Source organism: Dipodomys spectabilis, unplaced genomic scaffold, assembly GCF_019054845.1.
Source record: "Dipodomys spectabilis isolate Male_0828 unplaced genomic scaffold, ASM1905484v1 ptg000069l, whole genome shotgun sequence".
Taxonomy (NCBI): Eukaryota; Metazoa; Chordata; class Mammalia; order Rodentia; family Heteromyidae; genus Dipodomys; species Dipodomys spectabilis.
In genome coordinates this window covers 23,495,731-23,514,534 of record NW_024870746.1, presented here as the reverse complement: position 1 = coordinate 23,514,534, position 18,804 = coordinate 23,495,731, and the positions used below count along the sequence as shown (strand labels likewise).

At 45.6% G+C, this 18,804-nt stretch overlaps 1 protein-coding gene across 1 annotated transcript; it reads left to right on the top strand.

Moving 5' to 3' along the window:
- Positions 1 to 6,658: 6,658 nt before the first annotated feature.
- Positions 6,659 to 13,386, top strand: Dyrk3 (dual specificity tyrosine phosphorylation regulated kinase 3). The gene is made up of 3 exons (XM_042682264.1): positions 6,659 to 6,859; positions 8,937 to 9,045; positions 11,583 to 13,386. The coding sequence occupies exons 1-3, from the start codon at positions 6,783 to 6,785 to the stop codon at positions 13,158 to 13,160; spliced, it is 1,764 nt and encodes a 587-aa protein (XP_042538198.1). The 5' UTR covers positions 6,659 to 6,782; the 3' UTR covers positions 13,161 to 13,386.
- The last annotated feature ends 5,418 nt before the right edge of the window (positions 13,387 to 18,804 follow it).

Below are 18,804 nucleotides of genomic sequence, written 5' to 3'. Positions count from 1 at the left end.
TGACCAGCCTGTGGCTGTTGTAAAATCAGCATATACTTACTCCCAGACTTAAGAATTTATCCACTGTACTAAAAACTTGTGTTCATACAAATCTGTATGAAGTGCAGAAGCTTCCTCACAGTTGCAAAAACTAGAAGTAACTCAATTCTCCCTCCACTGAGGGAGGAGAAACCAAGAATTCTATTTAGTAATGAAAAGGAATGTACTTTGAGATACTGCTATGGATATTTCCTAAATAACTTCTGTTAAGTGGAAGAAGCCAGACTCCAAGGCTACATCTTGACCCCATGTATATAACATGATTGAAGGCAAAACTATGGGAACAGGAAATAGAGGGACACCTGTGCTTTGAGTGCAAGGACAGAGGCTACTTTGTAGCAATGGGAATGTGTTGATGGTGTGGGTGATTATACAACTGTATACATTGATTTAAAGCTCATGGAAATGTCAAGGACAGTGAATTGAGGGGCTGGGAGTATGGCTTAGAGAGAGGCAGTTTTCTTAGCATTTGCAACATCGCATTTTGACTCCTAGCATTGAAAAAAGAGGACTTTGGTTTGAAGCCAGACTAGACAGGAAAGTCTGCGAGATTCTTATCTCAAAGTAACCAGCAAAAAGCCAGAAAGAGAGCTATGGCTCAAGTGATAGAAGGCCAGCCTTGAATAAAGAAAGCTAAGAGACAGCACACAGGCCCTGAGTTCAAGCACCTGTACTGATACTGAGTAGCTGCATAAATAAATAAATAAATAAAAATAAAAAAGTATGAGTCCAGAAGGCCTAATATACGAACTTGCCCTAATGATTTTCATAGTAACTTCTGTCAGAGACAAATCTGTATATTCTATTTCCTCCAGTTTGGGGCGTCATGTTAGAATTATGTTATGCTATAGGGACAAAATGAATGGAGGGCCAGAGGGTAGATTATGTTAGTCAGACTCTAAAAGAGCCCTCAGCAGTCTTCATTCTCTTATACTCTCCTCCCATGTGGGATCAGAACTGACCTCTGTGACCAACAGCATATGATCAGACTTGAGTGTGTGATTCTGACGGGTTAGTCATAAAAGTCACCACCATTTCCTAGGTCTCCTGGAATTCTTGCTCTGGTGGAATATGGCCATTATGGTGCGAGAACCAGATGTGGTTGGCTCATGTTTGTAATCCTAGCTACTCAGGAGGCTGAGGTCTAAGGGTGGAGATTTGAAGCCAGCTTGAACAGGAAAGTCTGTGAGACTTTTATCTCCAATTAATTACCAAAAAACCAGAAGCGGCTCAAGTGGTAGAGCACCAATCTTGAGCAAAAAAAAAAAAAAAAAAAAATAGCTAAGGGGTAGTGTTCAGTCCCTGAGTTCAAGCCCCATTACTGGCACAAAAGAAAAAAAAAAAACATCTAGAGAAGAGACTGATGTGGGAAAAACCAATCTGTCAGCATTAACTTTCCAGCCACATGACTGAGCCCCACCAGCCCTGGCCATCCCAGAGATTGTCAAGTTCCTAGCTATGACCCAGCCATCACAGAGCACAGATTCACAATGTCCACTGTGTCCTGCTGAGTTCCTGACCCACAGAAACTACCCTCAGACACTAACAGTCGGGCAGTAAGAGATCTTTATAGTTCTCAGAAATAAAGCCTCTGAATCTCAGAAAGTTCCTTCCTTACCTAAGAATGGGACTCATCTAAGGTAAAAATGTCCCTCACAACCTGTGGCAGAAACCCTAGTCTCGGTGGAGATTCCACCACCTGCTGGTTCCTGGGGAAATTCTACAGAGGGAATCCTCCCTCTGTGGATGATGTGGGATCTATAAGTTCCCTGGCAGGGACAAGGGAAGCTAGGTGAGTGAGGGGCTCAAGGTCCTGAAGCAGGGCTTCTCGTGAAGGCCCTAGAGGGAGACTAGCAGTCAGCGGACTGGCAGAAACTGGGGCTGAGGCAAGTTGTTCCGAGAACTTCAAAGTCAGGATTTCAAGTGCTGCCTAATCCTAGGGGAAGTGATTTCCTTTTAAACAGATGTTTTCTGTTCTTTGAGAAGCTGGAGCTAGGGCACACAACACAGCCTATATGTCATAAACATCCAGAGTCCCCTGCAGGTAGGGTGCCTCATGCATGATTCATGATTCCTTCCTACATCTTTGAGACTGACAGCAGCACCTGCAAATCAATCTCCTCCTCCTCCCTCCCTCCTTCCATTTCCCCCTCCCACCTCTGCATCCATGATCACATCCTCCCCTGCAGGCCCCCCCCCCCATCTTATCAAGGCTAGTCAGAATAAAATATTTCATCTCACGATCCTTCACGTATTTCTGAACTCCTTCTTTTGCCAAGAAAGGTAGCAGGGTCATAAATTAGGGGGAGTAGGTTATGGATGATTTTGGGGGACTGTTTACCTTATGTCAGAATCAACCCAGGGATGCTGCGTGCCACACAATTCAAAGAGCCCCGTGGTTTATTCTGCCACACCAGGGAACGCATACAATATATGGGCAGTCAAGGATGTGGGGGCTGAGTCCCAGCTCATCAGCTGCTAGCTGTATGCCTTGGGTGAGTTATTGATCTCCGAGACTGTTTCCAGAAGTGTTACTTAAAGGGTGGCATCTACCTCACTTACCATGACTTTTTGTTTGGTTGTTTTTTTTTTTTGGGTCCGGTCGTGGGGCCTGAACTCTGGGCCTGAGCACTGTCCCTCAGCTCTTCAGCTCAAGGCCACAGAGCCACTTCTGGCTTTTTTCTTTTTTGCTTATGTGGTGCTGAGGAATCGAACCCAGGGCCTCAGGCATGCAAGGCAAGTGTTCTACCACTGAGCCACCTTCCCAGTCCCTTACCATGACTTTTAAATCTGCAAATATATTAAGGCGCTTCAGAGGGTACTTGGAGCGTAGCACAGACTCAGTCAATGTTGGCGATGATTAGAAAGAGTCCTGGTTTGCCTCTAAAGTTTCAGAAACATCACTCATATGTTCCTTCAGGGTCAGCAGGTTACACTGGTTATGCTAACTCAGGAAGAGTAAACAGAGGTGGCAGCAATTTGGGGTAAAGAAAAAGTCCTAACTCAAGCACAAAAGGTCAGATAATGTGATGTTAGGAAAATGAACCCTTAGATATGTATTTTAATGCTTTTTTATTTCATGCATGTGTTTCTAACGCATTTATAAGATTATCTCTTTGTTGCTTTGTATGTCCCTCCCCCACAGTATAACCCCTGCTTTCACTATATTTGATGTCAGTATAACTTGTGGAGGAGATGGGGAAAAACAAGTCGTTTAAGGATACAGGTGGACCTGTTGCAACAATGAGAAGTACAAGGTCATGTCGAAAACGAGCTTTACAATGTTGGTGCGGGGTGGGTGGGGGAGGGGGGGGCGGATTGGGTGGGGGGGGAGGTAGGGAAGGGATGTGAAAGGTAAACAAAGGAGGAGGCTGCAATGCTTGATAAGAAATGTATGCATTATCCTGCCCATGTAATTGTAACCCCTCTGTACAGTATGTTCACAAAAAAAATTAAATTAAATTAAAAAAAAAAAGATTGTAGACAAAAAAAAAAAAAGAAAAAGTCCTAACTATACTAGATTTTCAGTAGGCTGAGAGCTAAGGATCCCAGTTTGAAGCCAGCTTGGGCAGAAAAATTTGTAAGACTCTTCTTACCCACAATTAGCCACCAAAAAGCTGGAAGTAGAAGTGTGACTCATTCAGCCTTGAATGAAAAAGCAAAGAGACAGTGCCTAGGTCCTGACTTCAAACCCCAGTACTGACACCAAAAACAAAAGATACAAACAAAAACAAGAAAAATAAATGTTTCTGGGGTTTGGGACTAATAAAGACAACCCTCAAGCAGGGCGCTGGTGACTCATACCTGTAATCCTAGCTACTCAGGAGGCTGAGACCTGAGGATTATGGTTCAAAGCCAGCCCTGGGAGGAAAGTCCATGAGACTATTATCTCCAGTAAACCACCAGAAAACCAGAAGTGGCCCTGTGGCTCAAGTGGTAGAGTGCTAGCCTTGAGCTGAAGAGCTGAGGGACAGCGCCCAGGCCCAGAATTCAAGCCCCACAACCGCCAAAATAAAGAACCCTCAGAAGGGGTGTTAGTAGACTCAGCACCTGCTGTCCCCAGTGCTAGAGATGGGAAGTATCAGAAGAGGGACTTGCATAGCTTTGGTCTGAATGACTTTTTAAAAACACAGTTTTGTGGTGCCTGTGCCATTGTAAGCATTGTGGCACATAGTACTGTAAAGAAATTCAAAGGTATGAAATGATTCCTTTTTTTGTTTTTGTCCAAAACCAGGGACTGGAACTTGGCATCTGACACTTTTGCTCACTGGCTGTCACTTTACCACCTGAGCCATGCCTCCAACCTCTATAAAACGATTTCAAACTTCATCTACCAACAAATGTTTGATTTTTTTAAAAAAAAATTCCAGTTGAATGTGGCCACAAGGGTATTTTCTCACCAATACTAAGGTTTGAACTCAGGGCTTCATGCTTGCTTAACTAGTGCACTACCATTTGAATCACATCTCCAGCCTGCCTTTTTTGCAGATATAGTGTTACAAACTTTTCTAGCAGGCCTGTTTTAAATCACTATCCCCCAGATCTCAGTCTCCTGCATAGTTCAGATTGCATGCATGAGCACCTAGCTCCTGCTGTACATTTGAAACTGCTGTGATTGCATTCAGAGCATTCCATGTGTTGTTTTTGTCTTTGTAGTGCTGGGAATCTAACCCAGATCTTATTTATTTATTTGCAGGGCTGAGGTTTGAACCCTTTGCCTACACTCTGGCCCAATATTTGCATGCTTTGGTTTATTCAATGTTACTTATTTTTCTGATGTACTAGAGCTGGTTTCAAAGGACAGGCAGGCATCTTTTTACTTTCTGCTTATCTCTGGAGCTGGAGGGTGTGGGAAGCTGCATGGTGGGGGGTAAGTGGGCTCCTGTTAGACCCTTACTGGACTTGAACTTGGACTTGCCATTTATGGAACGGGATTCTTTGAGGAAACTCGGCAAAGTACTCTCACCTCTAAGGTCAGAGATTCATGGAGCTTCACCACCCTCAACAAGAATCTTCCCTCCCTTGACCCTGGGAACAACAGACAAGACAAAGGAAGCGTCTGTGTTTTCTACCTGAAACACAGCTTGTCTTGGCTTGGCTCTGAAAAATGTGTTTCAAACACAGGCTGGAGATGCAATTCTCTCGCGGAGGTGATTCAGAATGCGGTAAGGAAGCAAGTGTAGGCAAGTCTCATTCAACAATTCAGGGTAGCAGAGTGGTCTGCGGTATCCACAGAGGTACAGGGGCAGGAGTTATTTAACAGGGTTTTGCAATCGTGGGGCTGGGAGGGACTTTCCTAACAATCTTGTCCAAACTTTTTGTTGCCAGGGAACTCTTCAAACAAAAGCTTCAAAGAGCCTAAATGCAAATGTCCACAAGAGCAAGATTGCTCTGGTACCAGGGGAAGAGAAGAGGGGAAGGCAGGGGAAAAGTACACGCTTCTTTATAAAATTAGAAAAACAAATGAAATGATCATCATGAAAGAAAACGTGTTTTGCTTCTGTATCTATTATAGGCAGGCTACAAAAAAAAAAAAAAAAAGGAACAAGCACATTGATTACAAAAAGGAAAATTCCCCAGACGAACAGGTTCTTAACTCACGAAGAGACGCTGGGCCCTTTGTTTGGACACAGGAGAACAAGATATCTTACTTTCACTCAGGGGAATGACGCTGGGCTGGAAACTAGAATGTATGGTTATTGGGGGGCTGCCCTGACATGACCCCCCAGGCCCCGCCAGGTGGCGCCCGCGGTCGACGCCTCGCGGGCGTTCGGACCTGGGTGTCTGGTTAAACGCCGACTTTAACTCTTTCTACCTTCAAACCTCGGTGTGACCGAAGAGTCTGAATTGTACCGCGAGTTGGGGAGACGCCTTCACACTCTCTGAGGGAGGAGAGGGCAAAGGCAGAGCCTTCCGAGGAGTCCTGGCTGCAGGAGGAAGGCCGGGCTGTTAGGCGAGTCCACGCCTCGCCACGAGGAAGCAAGGCTCCCCGGCCTCCGTCTCCCCATCTGTGAAATGGCTTTTCTTCTTGCACCCTAGCCTTTCTGCGCCCTAGCCCAACTTCGGATCCCACGTAAAAAGAAAAATCTGTGAAGGAGGAATGTCACCCGGGGTGGCCATTGGGATTGGGACAATCGTTTTTCAGTGCAAGTACGGTACGGGGTCATTAAGAGTCTGGCTCTCCACGGTCACGCCCCGCCGGGGTGTAATTCTGAAACAATCCACCGATTCACTTTTCACTCCTATCCAAGCCCGAGGTTTTAGAACTCCCCTCTGCCACGTGCGCCTGGGGAGCCCCAGACGGCGGGCGGCGTCTCTGGGGCGGCAATAGGGGGCTTTCGACCATGGCAGCCGTGCGCCCCGCCCTCCACGGCCCCAGCTCCAAGCGTACCCCAAACCTTCCCCCAGCCAGCGCCAGAGGCCCGCTGGGGAGACACCTCCAAGCCGCGCCCCGCCCCCGTGCGTCAGCGCGCAAGCCGCGTCAGGCGTTTCCCGGGGGCGTGCCGCGGTTGCTAGGCGACCGGCCCGCTCCGCCCCCTTCTCCCCCGCCCCGCGCGCGGCTCCCTCCTCCCCGCCGGGGCGGGTCCGGAGCCCGGGCGCGCGGAGCTGCAGTGTCTCCCCGAGAGTCCCCGGGGCAGCGGCGCGCCCCGGAGGCAGACGCAGCCGGTCCGGCGCAGGTGGACGCGGCCCGCGGACCCTCCAACCGCCGCCCCTCCCCTCGTGGAGGGGCTCCGGAGCTAGCGATGGGAGGCACGGCTCGCGGGCCGGGGCGGAAGGATGCGGGGCCACCCGGGGTCGGGCTCCCGCCTCAGCAGCGGAGGTAACGGCGCCCCGGGGGTAACGCGTTGGGGGCGCCCGAGTGAGCGCCTGGAGCTGGCTGGAGAGGCCGGGGTGGGGTGGGCGAAGGCCTGGGCTGGAGGTTGGCAGAGCACCCCGCCCGGGGGCTGCGATTCCCTCCCGGGACCCGACCCCTGCCAGCCTCCCGTACAGCCCGGCGGAGGGCGGGCGGGGCTGGAGCGTGGGGTGGGGGAGAGCATTACCCCCCCCCCCCCGTACCCGGAACCCCAGATCGGGGTGCGTGGTATGGCAATCTGGAAGCCCAGGGCGTTTATGTGGTGTATTACTTCTTTTAGCAAGACTGGGGGAACCCGGGAGCCAGACCTTGTTGAAAGAGGCCCTGTTGCTCGGAACTCCTGGGAGGTTTGCCCCAGGGGGCGGGCTGGCGTGGGGTCTGGGGGCTCTGCTGGGCAGATTCGAGGTGGAGACACTGCCCACCTGGCTCTGTAGTCTTCAGTGGAGAGAAGGGACCCCCCTCCCCTTTCGTTCCGTGGCGCCTTCCTGCGATCATTTCCTGCTAGTTGGAAATCTTGCGGGTGTGGAGTGTCTAGACCGTGCCCGGCCCCTTGTTTGTTTGTGTGTTTGTTTGTTTTTTCACGCTGTGGCAGAAGGGTGGTTCACACCCAGCACATTGGGTTTCTGTCGGCGAAGCGTTTCCTCGTTAAAGATAGAGATGATCCGGTCAGAATGTGAGCACGGTTTAAACAGAACATTCTAAAAATATTTGTACTGTTTTTGTGTCGGCCTTTGTATTCTTTTAATGCAACGCACTCTAGAACTAACCTTACAAAGGATTTTTACAGGGCTAAAATAGTTAAGGATTTTTTTTTTGGAGGGGGTAAAAAATATACTCAAAACTGTGTGTGTGTGTGTGTGTGTGTGTGTGTGTGTGTGTGTGTGTGTGTGTGTGTGTGTGTGTGTGTGTGTGTATGTGTGTGTGTGTGTGTGTGCCAGTGCCAATCCTGTGACTTGAACTTGAATCCTGGGCGCTGTCACTGACCTTTGTGCTCCAGGCTAGTGCTCTCCCACTTGAGCCACAGCCCTACTTCTGGCGTTTTTGGTGGTTAATTGGTGATAAGCGTTTTATAAGGCAGAGGCTGGCTTCTAACCACGATCCTCAGATCCCAGCCTCCTGAATTGCTAGGATTATAGGCATCAGCCACCATCTCCTCAGCTTAAAAGACATTTTTTAAAAAAATGCTTCCTTTGCCACCTGGTCGTTGTTGTATTCACAGTATGCAATATAAAAGATATGGTGAACTGTTGAGGTGTTGGAAATCTGTATTCTTGCTATGGAATGAGTTACATTATTCAGGACCATCTTGCAGATTAAATAAATCCTTTCCATCCTTTGGGTCCACATGTTAGAGACTTGAAAAATGAACCACAATCATTTAGCTATTATTTGGCCTGCCCCATCTCCTGGGAAATGAAGTGGAGACAGAAGTAAAATCCAGTTTTGTTATCTAGAGCATCTAGTAATCATTGTATCTTCCTGCAAACTAGGTAGGTGTAAGTAGGAAAGTAAGCAAATTAATAAAGAGAACGCGGCCCTAAAAGACCTTTTATTTCTTGCCAGTAAGAACCAGAAGTGTGTAGAGACAGAGCTTCTCTTCCTGTCGCCCCGGAAAACTGGCTCAGAGCAAAAGCCTTGAAGCCAGTGATAGAGCTGAGTTTAGATTCCAAGTCTCAGATTTTGACATGATCATGAAGGTTTGTAGTCTTAATATTCCATATTCTAAATAGCCTGCATTTTCCAGTAGTCAGTTAATTCATAGTCCTGATCTTTGAAACAAAACAATATTTAGGAAGTAAATCTTGTTATTTTAACTGTTTTAAAGTATGTATTTAGAAATGCCTCTTTACAAAAAGGGGGGAAGGGGAATTGGTATTCTTCTCTTCTGCCAAATGGTCCACTTGTTTACAATGCCAATGTGTAGACATTTCTACAAATAGTTGTTTGTAGCAAGCCTTGAAGCAGTTCAGACACAGGGTATTTTGAAATGGAAATTGATATTCTTCAGTTACTCATAAACTTTATCTGTAATCCTTTCAACTAGATTGGAGGATGGTGTGTACGATTCCTTCATGATGATCGATGAAACCAAATGCCCACCCTGTTCAAATGTTCTGTGCACTCCTGAGCCGCCTCTACCCCGAAGACTAAATGTAAGTGCAGGAGCCCATTCTTGGCATTCTCATCGTCTTGGGCAGGAGGACATTGCCCGACACCCCCAGGTGCAATGCATGTCACTAGCCACACAGCCTTTGTTCGGTTTCCTTTTGGTTTCTCCTGACTGGAAAAAGAATTTCTGGGGTCTGAATTTAGTTTTGCAGATTTTTAATTTGAAGCCCACTTTTTAGTTTCTACAGAGATAAAACATGATAAAACATTAGAAAAAAAGAGTAGGTTACTTAATCATCTGCTATTTAAGTAATGCTTATGTCTAGAGAGGATGATATGCAGAGAGTATGTGCTCTTTTAAACACAAGCAAGCAGAAAGTATCTCAGAAATTGTAAATGGGCACAATTTGTCCCTGAAAAGAAGAGATGCAGTGTGAGTTTAATTAGTATGCTAAAGAGCACCATTTTGTAACTCATCAATTAAACTTGAACAACACAGTTTGGGTTGTGATGCATTTAATCATTTTCCAAGCTGCAGACACTTAGCTTCTGACACCATTTTACTTAAGATAATAAAATTAATTCATATTCTTTCAAGCACCCATATATTAGTAGTCAGAGCTGGATTTGGGCATGTTCCAAGACAGGGAGAAACCGTCCTGTGACCTTAAAATATACTACCTATGCCATCTAAAGAAACATGGAGAATTGAAATAACTTCATTTTCCTGCTTTTCACTCATGTGTTGTGTTTAAAACCTGAAGTCGTTTCTATGTTGAAATTACTGGTATCTCTCATAGTTCTTCTCAAGTTTCCATCTCTATTAATTCAAAGCAACCTTTTCGCCATTTTCAAGGTTAATAATATTAAAGCATGGGCTGAAACATTTGAAAGTCTGTGCACCCTATTTTTATCCCCCTTTCTGGACGACAGTGGGATGTCTTTGCATTCTCTGTGAGTTTCTTTCTTTAGCATATAAATATTATATAAATACATATAAAAGCTTCTGAGAATTCCAGAGTTCTCATTTTAACTTTAATTTGGAGTTGGTCCATGCTGATCTCATTCTGGTAGGTCACTTAGAATATTATTTTTCAAGATCAAAATTAATTTATCTCCTTTTGTCCTTTCCATTCTTTTCCCTCCCTCCCTTCCTCTCTTCCTCCCTCCCCCTCCCTCTCTTCCTTCCCTCTCTCCTTTCTTCCTCCCTCCCTCCCTCACTCCCTCCCGCTCGCTCCTTCCTTCCTTCCTTCCTTCCTCTCTCTTCCCTTTCTTTTCTCTTTTTCCATATATATATATATGTATACATACATACATACATATATACATACATACATACATATGGTATCTTACCTTGTCTTACATTGTCCACTAATTTTTCAAATATCTTCTCAGTACTATATATATATATATATATATATATAGTATCTTACATTGTCCATATATAGTCAACCGGCAAAGGGTAAGAGAGACAGACTCCAAAAGCTATAGTCAAAATGCAAAGTTAAAAGCCAGGTGCTGTGGCTCACAAATGTAATCCTAGCTACTCAGGAGGCTGAGATTTGATGATCACAGTTTGAATGAAGCCACCTTTATGAGTATACAAAGCACTTTCTGAATCTTATCTCCAATTTAACCACCAAAAAAGCTGGAAGTAGAACAGTGGCTCAAGTTTAGGGACAATGCTCAGGCCCTGATTTCAAGCCCCAGGACCAGGGAGGGTGGCAGAAGAGATGTTAATTAGAATGGGCTTGAAATAGTGCTAAGTGGAAAAGAGGGCTTAAACTGGGTCTTATTTCTATTTATTTTGGTCATACTGGGGCTTGAACTCAGAGCCACCTTCTTACTGGTGTTAATACTCCTGAGCCATGTCTCCAGCCCTCTTTTTCTCTGCTTGTTTTTAGGATAAGGGCTTGCTTCCTCATGTTAGCACAGGCCTGAGCCTCCGTCTGCCTACCTTTAGGCTTCCCATTGCTGATAACTGTCAGTACCCCACCCCTGCTAGCTTCCTTACTTTTCTGCCCAGGCTGACCTGGAATCCTGATTCTCCCAAATATCACAACCTTTCACAAAGCTAAGGACAACAGATGTGCCCAGCTATGGGTAGGAAAGAAGTCTCACATTTTTTTCTTTCACCCCAGCTGCCTTTGAACTATGATCCTCCAGTTCTTCGCCTCTCACAATAGCTAGGATTACAAGCATGAGCCAATGGTGGCTGGCTTAAACCGGGCCTTCAAGGAGAGTAAGTAGCATGTGAATAGTTGAGTGGGTTGAAGAGGTCTCATACAAGACCGACCTATAAGGAAGGAAGCTGGTGTCTTAAGGAATGCTAAGACAGCCATTTTGTTATGAGCAAAAGCAGGGTATACACAAGGGACTAGCGACCTTAATACTCAGGGAGTCAGAATTAGTATAACACAAGTCTCTAGACTTGCTTTTCTTAGCTCCCATTTGGATCTTTTAACCTTAAAATAAACATGACTGGACATGTTTTGATGTTGTTCAGTCAGAGGGAGGATTCTTTCATCTTTTCTAACCTTTCTAGGGACTGTGACAGTGTATGTATTTTTCTCTCCCATAGATCTCCAGTGAGCAGTTAACAAGAGAGCATACACAGCACTTTCTGAATGGAGGTGAGATGAAGGTAGAAGAGCTGTTTCAAGAATTTGGCAACAGGCGGTCTGGTACGTTCCTATCAGAAGGCGCCGGTGACTCCGAAAAATGCTCACCTCCCACTTCTCAGAGGAAAAGTGTAGAAAGCTTTCACACAGTGAAATCCAGCAGTTCATCCAAGACACTCAAAGTGGCGGTGCCTCTAACGCCGGAGCAGGCCCTGAAGCAGTACAAACACCACCTCACTGCTTATGAGAAGGTGGAAATAATCAACTACCCAGAAATCTACTTTGTAGGTCCAAATGCCAAAAAAAGACAAGGAGTTGTTGGTGGTCCCAATAACGGGGGCTATGATGATGCAGAAGGGGCCTATATCCATGTACCTCGAGACCACCTCGCTTATCGATATGAGGTGCTGAAAATTATTGGTAAGGGAAGTTTTGGACAGGTAGCCCGAGTCTACGATCACAAACTTCGACAGTACGTGGCCCTAAAAATGGTGCGTAATGAAAAGCGCTTTCATCGGCAAGCGGCCGAGGAGATCCGGATCTTGGAGCATCTGAAGAAACAAGACAAGACTGGGAGCATGAACGTCATTCACATGCTGGAGAGCTTCACCTTCCGGAACCATGTGTGCATTGCTTTTGAATTGCTCAGCATCGATCTGTATGAGTTGATTAAGAAAAACAAGTTTCAGGGATTTAGCATCCAGCTGGTCCGCAAGTTTGCTCAATCCATCCTGCAGTCTTTGGATGCTCTCCACAAAAATAAGATTATTCATTGCGACCTGAAGCCAGAAAACATTCTCCTGAAACACCACGGGCGCAGCGCCACCAAAGTCATCGACTTCGGGTCCAGCTGTTTCGAATACCAGAAGCTCTACACGTACATCCAGTCCCGTTTCTACCGAGCCCCGGAGATCATCCTAGGATGTCGCTACAGTACGCCTATTGACATATGGAGTTTCGGCTGCATCTTGGCGGAGCTCTTCACTGGACAGCCTCTGTTCCCCGGCGAGGATGAAGGCGACCAGCTGGCGTGCATGATGGAGCTTCTGGGAATGCCACCACCCAAACTCCTGGAGCAATCCAAACGTGCCAAGTACTTTATTAACTCCAAGGGCTTACCTCGCTACTGTTCCATGACTACTCAGTCAGATGGGAGAGTTGTACTTGTGGGGGGTCGCTCACGGCGGGGTAAAAAGCGGGGTACCCCAGGCAGCAGAGACTGGGGGACAGCACTGAAAGGGTGTGATGACTACTTGTTCATAGAATTTCTCAAAAGATGTCTTCAGTGGGACCCCTCTGCCCGCATGACCCCAGCTCAAGCGTTAAGACACCCCTGGATCAGTAAGGCTCTGCCCAAGTCTCTCACCACAGACAAGGTGCCAGGAAAACCAGTAGTGAGTCCTACGAATGCTTTCCAGGGGCTGAGTTCCAAGCTTCCTCCAGTTGTTGGCATAGCCAATAAGCTTAAGGCTAACCTGATGTCAGAAACCAGTGGCAGTATACCTTTGTGCAGTGTATTGCCCAAACTGATTAGCTAATGGATAGCTCAGGGGTGCAGATGTGTGTATTTTTATCTTGTGAACCTGCAAGTGAGAAAGATGCAAACCCGTTGGTGGATATGATTTTGTTGGACTAAATCTCTTTTTTTTTAAAACAAGGCAAAACATTTTTATATGACTATAAAAAGAACTATGGAAGGGCTAATTACCTACCAAGCTTGTGTTGGCCATCTGGAATATACATTAAATGACTTTTTATAGGTCAGTGCATTTTTGTCATTATCATCAGAGGTATCTCCACCTGTGTATCACTCCGTTGGTTTAAAAGAATCTCTCTGAGGGTAGAAGGTATTCCAAAAATACATGCTGGCTCCCCAGTCTGTCTCCCTCAGCATCTGTTCAAGAGGGATGGTTTGGGATGTGGGTGGGTGGTATGCGTGAGAGACAAAGCTAGAACTCTTGCTTCAGCAGGCCATTCTGTGGGCTCACGTCAGACTGGCAGGGGAGGCGGTGTGGGTGGCAGGATGAAAGCATCTCAAAGTTCCTGGTTAACCAGGTACCAGTGGCTCATGCCTGTATAATCCTAGCTACTCAGGAGGTTGAGATCTGAGGATCATAGTTCAAAGTCAACCCTAACAGGAAAATCCCTCAGTCTCTTTACTACAATTAACTACCAAAAGCCAGAAGTGGAGCTGTGGCTCAAGTGGTAGAGTGTTATCTTTGAGCAGAAAGGCTCAGGGGCAGCACTTAGGCTCTGAATCCAAGCCCCAGGACTGGCACAAAACAAACAAACAAACTTGGCTACCTGGACAATTGCCATTACTACTTGTTAGTTCTTCCTTCTCTGATGCACTGTCATTTTAGATAATGTTGTTATTTTGTCTCCCATTTGTTTCCTTGGCATTCAGAAGCATTTCACAGATCTCTTATCACTTACCAGACAACTCTATAGGTTATTGTTGGGGTGTGGGTAAGTGTTCCCCAAAGGCCTGTGTGTTAAAGACTTGGTCGGTGACTCTTGGTGCTCCTTGGAGACTGTGGAACCTGCAAGAGGTGGGTGCTTGTGGTAGGTTTCAGGTCATTGGGCGCATGCCCTTGAAGGAGACTGTGGGGTCCTGGTCTCTTTCTCTTCCTCTTTTCATTCCTATTCAGGGGGGTGAACTGCTATGCTCTGTCATGTGCTCCAACCTGAGATGACATCACAAGCCCAAAGCAATGAAGGCCTGTCGGCCATGGACTGAATCCTCCAAACTGTGAGTCACAATAAACCTTTTCTCTGCATAGGTTGAGTTATCTCAAGTATTTGTTACAGTAACAGAAAGCTGACTAAACACAGGAGGCTATTGTAAAACCAAGACATAGGAATTCTTCCTCCCCCACCAACTCCAAGGAAACAGAAAGCAAACTTTTTTTTTTTTTTGCCCCATATGATCCAGCCTGTTAAGGGTAGACTCAACAGGGAAGTTGCAATTCCCTGCTCCTAAGTGTTCTCAGACTGCCCTTCACTGCCAGGGTGGTCACTATGGTTTCAGTGCTCCCCTCATTTTCTACGGTAAGGTGGAACGTTTCCCCACCTTGGCTTTGAGCTTATTGTGTTCCCTAGATTTGGAGTGAACATCAGTTGTAAGAAAACTGAAAATCTAGAAATTGGTGATAATCCATTTCTCTGCGTACCTCCCCCCTCCATCCCTCCCTTCCTCCGTCCGACATGTACACTTTTATGCTTTTCAACAACCTTTCTCTGTAAGATTTTAAATGAAGCAATGAAGGCTTGTAGTGTGAGTTGCTAGCCAAATATCTTACTGGAAGAGCAGGGGACGGTCGCCTCGTCACTGAGGCTGCTGCTTAAGATTGCTTTTTTTTTTCCTGTCCCTTCTGCCTCCATACTCCTCCAAAACAAAAAGTACACCCCAATTTTAACTACATGTGGGCTCTTTAGAGCCCCACAACGTGGTTCTCCATGTGACCCAGTTTAGTTTTTATTCTTCTAGAATTTAGTCTCTGTAAGATTGGGAGGATTCTTTGATGGGTACCGAAGTAACAAGAAGAGAAAAGCCACAGGTGTATTATTTAAGGAATAAATCCAAAATGAATCATGACTGTCACAGCACAAGTGTGGAAAGTGGGGATCAAGGCCTCAGCCTGCTAGGAGGAGGGCCAGAGGGCTCATACACACCTTAACCCCTTCCCAAGAAAAAGGCTAGGAGGTTGTTTTTGTTTTTTGCTGGTCCTAGAGCTTGAACTCTGGGCTTGGGTACTGTCCCTGAGCTTCTTTTTTTTTTTTTTTCTCAAGGCTAGGACTTTACCACTTGAGCCACAGAACCACTTCTAGCTTTTTCTGTTTATGTGGTACTAAGGAATCGAACCCAGGGCTTTATGCATGCTAGGCAAGCACACTCCCACTAAGCCACATTCCCAGGCCAAGGCTTGGTTCTTTGGGTGGCTGAAAAATGATTTCATATCATACAATCTTCACTTCTGGCTCACAGAAAGCATTGGAAAATTTAACTCCTTTAGACTCATCTGACTCCTGCTGAATTCTCTTAATTTGCTGGAGAGCTGAAGAATTTCCTATGTTATCTGGGCAGAGCATATGTCAAAGTTGTTTTGCTCCTTGTAATCAGGGTGGAAGACCTGTTCTAATAAGCAAACCATTCAAAGCATTGCCACTCCAACCAGCACACATGGGATTTCTGTGTTTGTGTTTTTTAGCAAGGGTCAGCCAGCACTGGGCCTGGACTTGGGAGAGAAAGGAGCCTGTGGCTGAAGTTGGCATGGGCTCAGTGTCTGTATCATGGGTGGACTGAAACTGGGCCGAGTGAAAAGATATAGATGACCCAGGATACTAGAGAAATTCTAGAAAGCTCTGAGGTGAATGACTGTGTCTGCCCAAACTTGGCACCCATGAGGAGTGACGCAGAGCGGAGTCATTCAAGCTGGCACACCTGCCTTCTGTGGGCATTCAAGTTCAGGGAGAGGGGGTGTTGTAAAGCGGGGTGTTTGTGTAGATGGGTTGGAGGAGGGTCACAGGTGGGTTTTCAGTTCAGGGACAAAGTATGGCTTTTAGAAGCTGTCACCCACACCCCTTTCCTTTTTTTTTTGTACGTCATGGGGTTGAACTCTGGGCTTGGGCGCTGTCCCTGTTCTCTTCAGCTCAAGGTGAGCGCTCTACTACTTGAGCCACAAACCACTTCCAGTTTTTCTGCTGGTTTATTGGCATAAGAGTCTCACAGACTTTGCTGCCCGGGCTGGCTTCCTTTCTTCTCCTTCATCCCTCCCTCTCTCCCTCCCTCCGTTCTTCTCTCCTCCCTCCCTCCCTTTCTCTTCCTCCCTCCCTTCTTTCCATCTATCCCTCTCTTTTTCTTCTTTCTGTCTGCCTGTCTCTCTTTTTCCTTTTAAAAAATCATCCTTAAATAGTTGTACAAAGGGGTTTCAACACAAAATATGTTAGGACAATACATCTTAATGTCACCCCTTTCATTGCTCTCCCCCCGCCCTCAACCCCGTCCATCCCTCCAATTTACTGAGTTCTATTTTCACATACATGCATTGAAAGCATGACTGCATCTGCTCAACCTTCCGGCAGATTGTTCTTTGGTAACTTTTGTTCCAGCCACTTCAGTAAACAGGTTGAGTTGGTTGATTTACTGATTTCTGAATGGAGAAGAAAATCAACTGAACTTCCAAACTGTTATTAACATGTTAAAAGAGTTGAATTAGAATTTTTGTTTTATTTAATTTCTAGAATGTTTTTTCTTTTCATCCAACATGGAAAACGAGCAAATCCAGCTAATATGTGCCCTGCCTCTAACTGTAATGGTTAAAATTTTCAGTCATCCTGTGCTGCCATGATTTCTTCTTAAGTTAGAATGGAGGCTTCAAGTGGGCAGGCCTGGCTTGTATGACATGCTGGATGAATAGATTGACACTGCCCTTGAACCATGGAGATCTGTGGGCCAGGAGTGTGCTCCCCTTGAGGAGTTATATGAGGCTGCTTTCTTGCTACCTAGATAATAAAAGAAAAAGGCATTGCCTAACTATGATAGATAGATGCTGCTTTTGTTCCATAGGGGCTGCCAGAAAATCTGTTTCCCAGAGGAAACTCACTTAGGACCATATTAGTGATAATTCCCAGGTGATACAGGGTGTCTGTGGCAGACAGGTTAATTGGGTAATGTTATTACACCTTGGCTTTATGATGTTTAATCTGTTCAGATGGAGTTCATTATGTGGTTCCAAACCAAAAGATTAGCAAGCAGATTCCAACTGGGATATAGTTTTATACTATAGCAGCTGCTTGTGTACACCTTCTGCTTTGCTTAATTCCCAGCAAGGTAGAATGAAAGTTCAATGCTGAGTTTAAGTTTTTCTGATAGAATTCTCCCACTGCATTAGTGAATCATGACTAAATCTCCATTTTTATTTCTTTTTTGTATCTGTCATAAATGTCATTAGCACAGAAGCTGGAAAGGTGACAAAGATGGTTCTATATGGTCTCTGTGTGCTTTATCTCCTCTGGAAATTGAGGTGAAGTTCTTCTCTAAACTAGTTGGGAATGCCAAATCATGTCCTCCTGCTGCTCAGTCTCTCCCGAGATGAGCTTCTGTAGGAATGCAGTAACTTTCTGTGCACATAGAAGATGCATACAGCCATGACACTGAAAAGATTCCTTACAGATAAATGGCAAGGAAAGGCCAGGGACAGCAATTCAAGGAAGATTTGTCCTCTGCCAGAGATCAGATCCTAGTTTTCAATAATAGTTTCGATATTTTCATTTCAACACAGTCCTCTTGACAATCTATACTTCCTAGAGACCAAGAAGTAAAAAGACTTGACTTTTGGGTCTGATTAGACATAACCCTTGTGTCTGCTAATTTCAATGAGAAAAACAAAACTAAGCATCCCAGTGAACCCATCCTTATAAGTACTAAGAGTTCTGTGCTCCCTGAGATCCATAACCTCTGATACAGGCCAGAGAGCTACAAATACATTGTCTAGACTTTGAAGGAGCTGGATGTGCTTCTTAATATAGCTTACCCATTGCTAAGTCGAGCCGAGGCACTGAGGTTTTTCTATAACATGAGAAGCCTGTTTTCCTGACTGGAGACTAGAGAGAGGCTCATCTTCTGTGCCATCACACAAATAGACCAAAAAGAAAGCAGATCCCCAAACCAGGCCAAATGGTGACTTGTGGCTATTTCAGCTCAGAATGTGGGCCTTGAGAGTGCTGGGTTTGAATCATTTGGGGTCATGGGCTTCTATCATTGTTATTGGAGTCTGCTGACGTGCTTCTTCTAGACAGGGCAGCTTAGCATGCATGAGTCAGTTTTTTGGGGCGAGGGGGTGGGGAATGTTTTCTTTGTTGTTGTAATGTAGTTTTTTGTTTGTTTGTTTGTTTTATTACCCGGCACTTGTGGCTTACCCTGTAATCCTAGCTACTCCAGAGGTTAAGATCTGAGGATCCCAGTTCAAATCCAGCCTAGGCAAGAGAGTCGGTGAGACTCTTTATCTCAAATTAACCTACAGAAAACCAGAAGTGGAGCTGTGGCTCAAAATGGTAGAGTGCTAGCCTAGATCACAAAAGCTCAGGTCTTGAGTTCAAGCCCTACAATTGACCAAAAAGAATAAAAAGGTTGTTGGGAATTGGTTTTTTTTTGTTTGTTTGTTTTGGGTCCGGCCCGGG

What these genes read in the sequence shown, in the direction of transcription:
- Dyrk3 (XM_042682264.1), top strand. Translation starts at nt 6,783, where the DNA reads ATGGGAGGCACGGCTCGCGGGCCGGGGCGGAAGGATGCGGGGCCACCC. An exon ending in CTCCCGCCTCAGCAGCGGAG is followed by an intron (nt 6,860 to 8,936) that starts GTAACGGCGCCC and finishes CCTTTCAACTAG; the next exon opens with ATTGGAGGATGGTGTGTACG. An exon ending in CTCTACCCCGAAGACTAAAT is followed by an intron (nt 9,046 to 11,582) that starts GTAAGTGCAGGA and finishes TCTCTCCCATAG; the next exon opens with ATCTCCAGTGAGCAGTTAAC.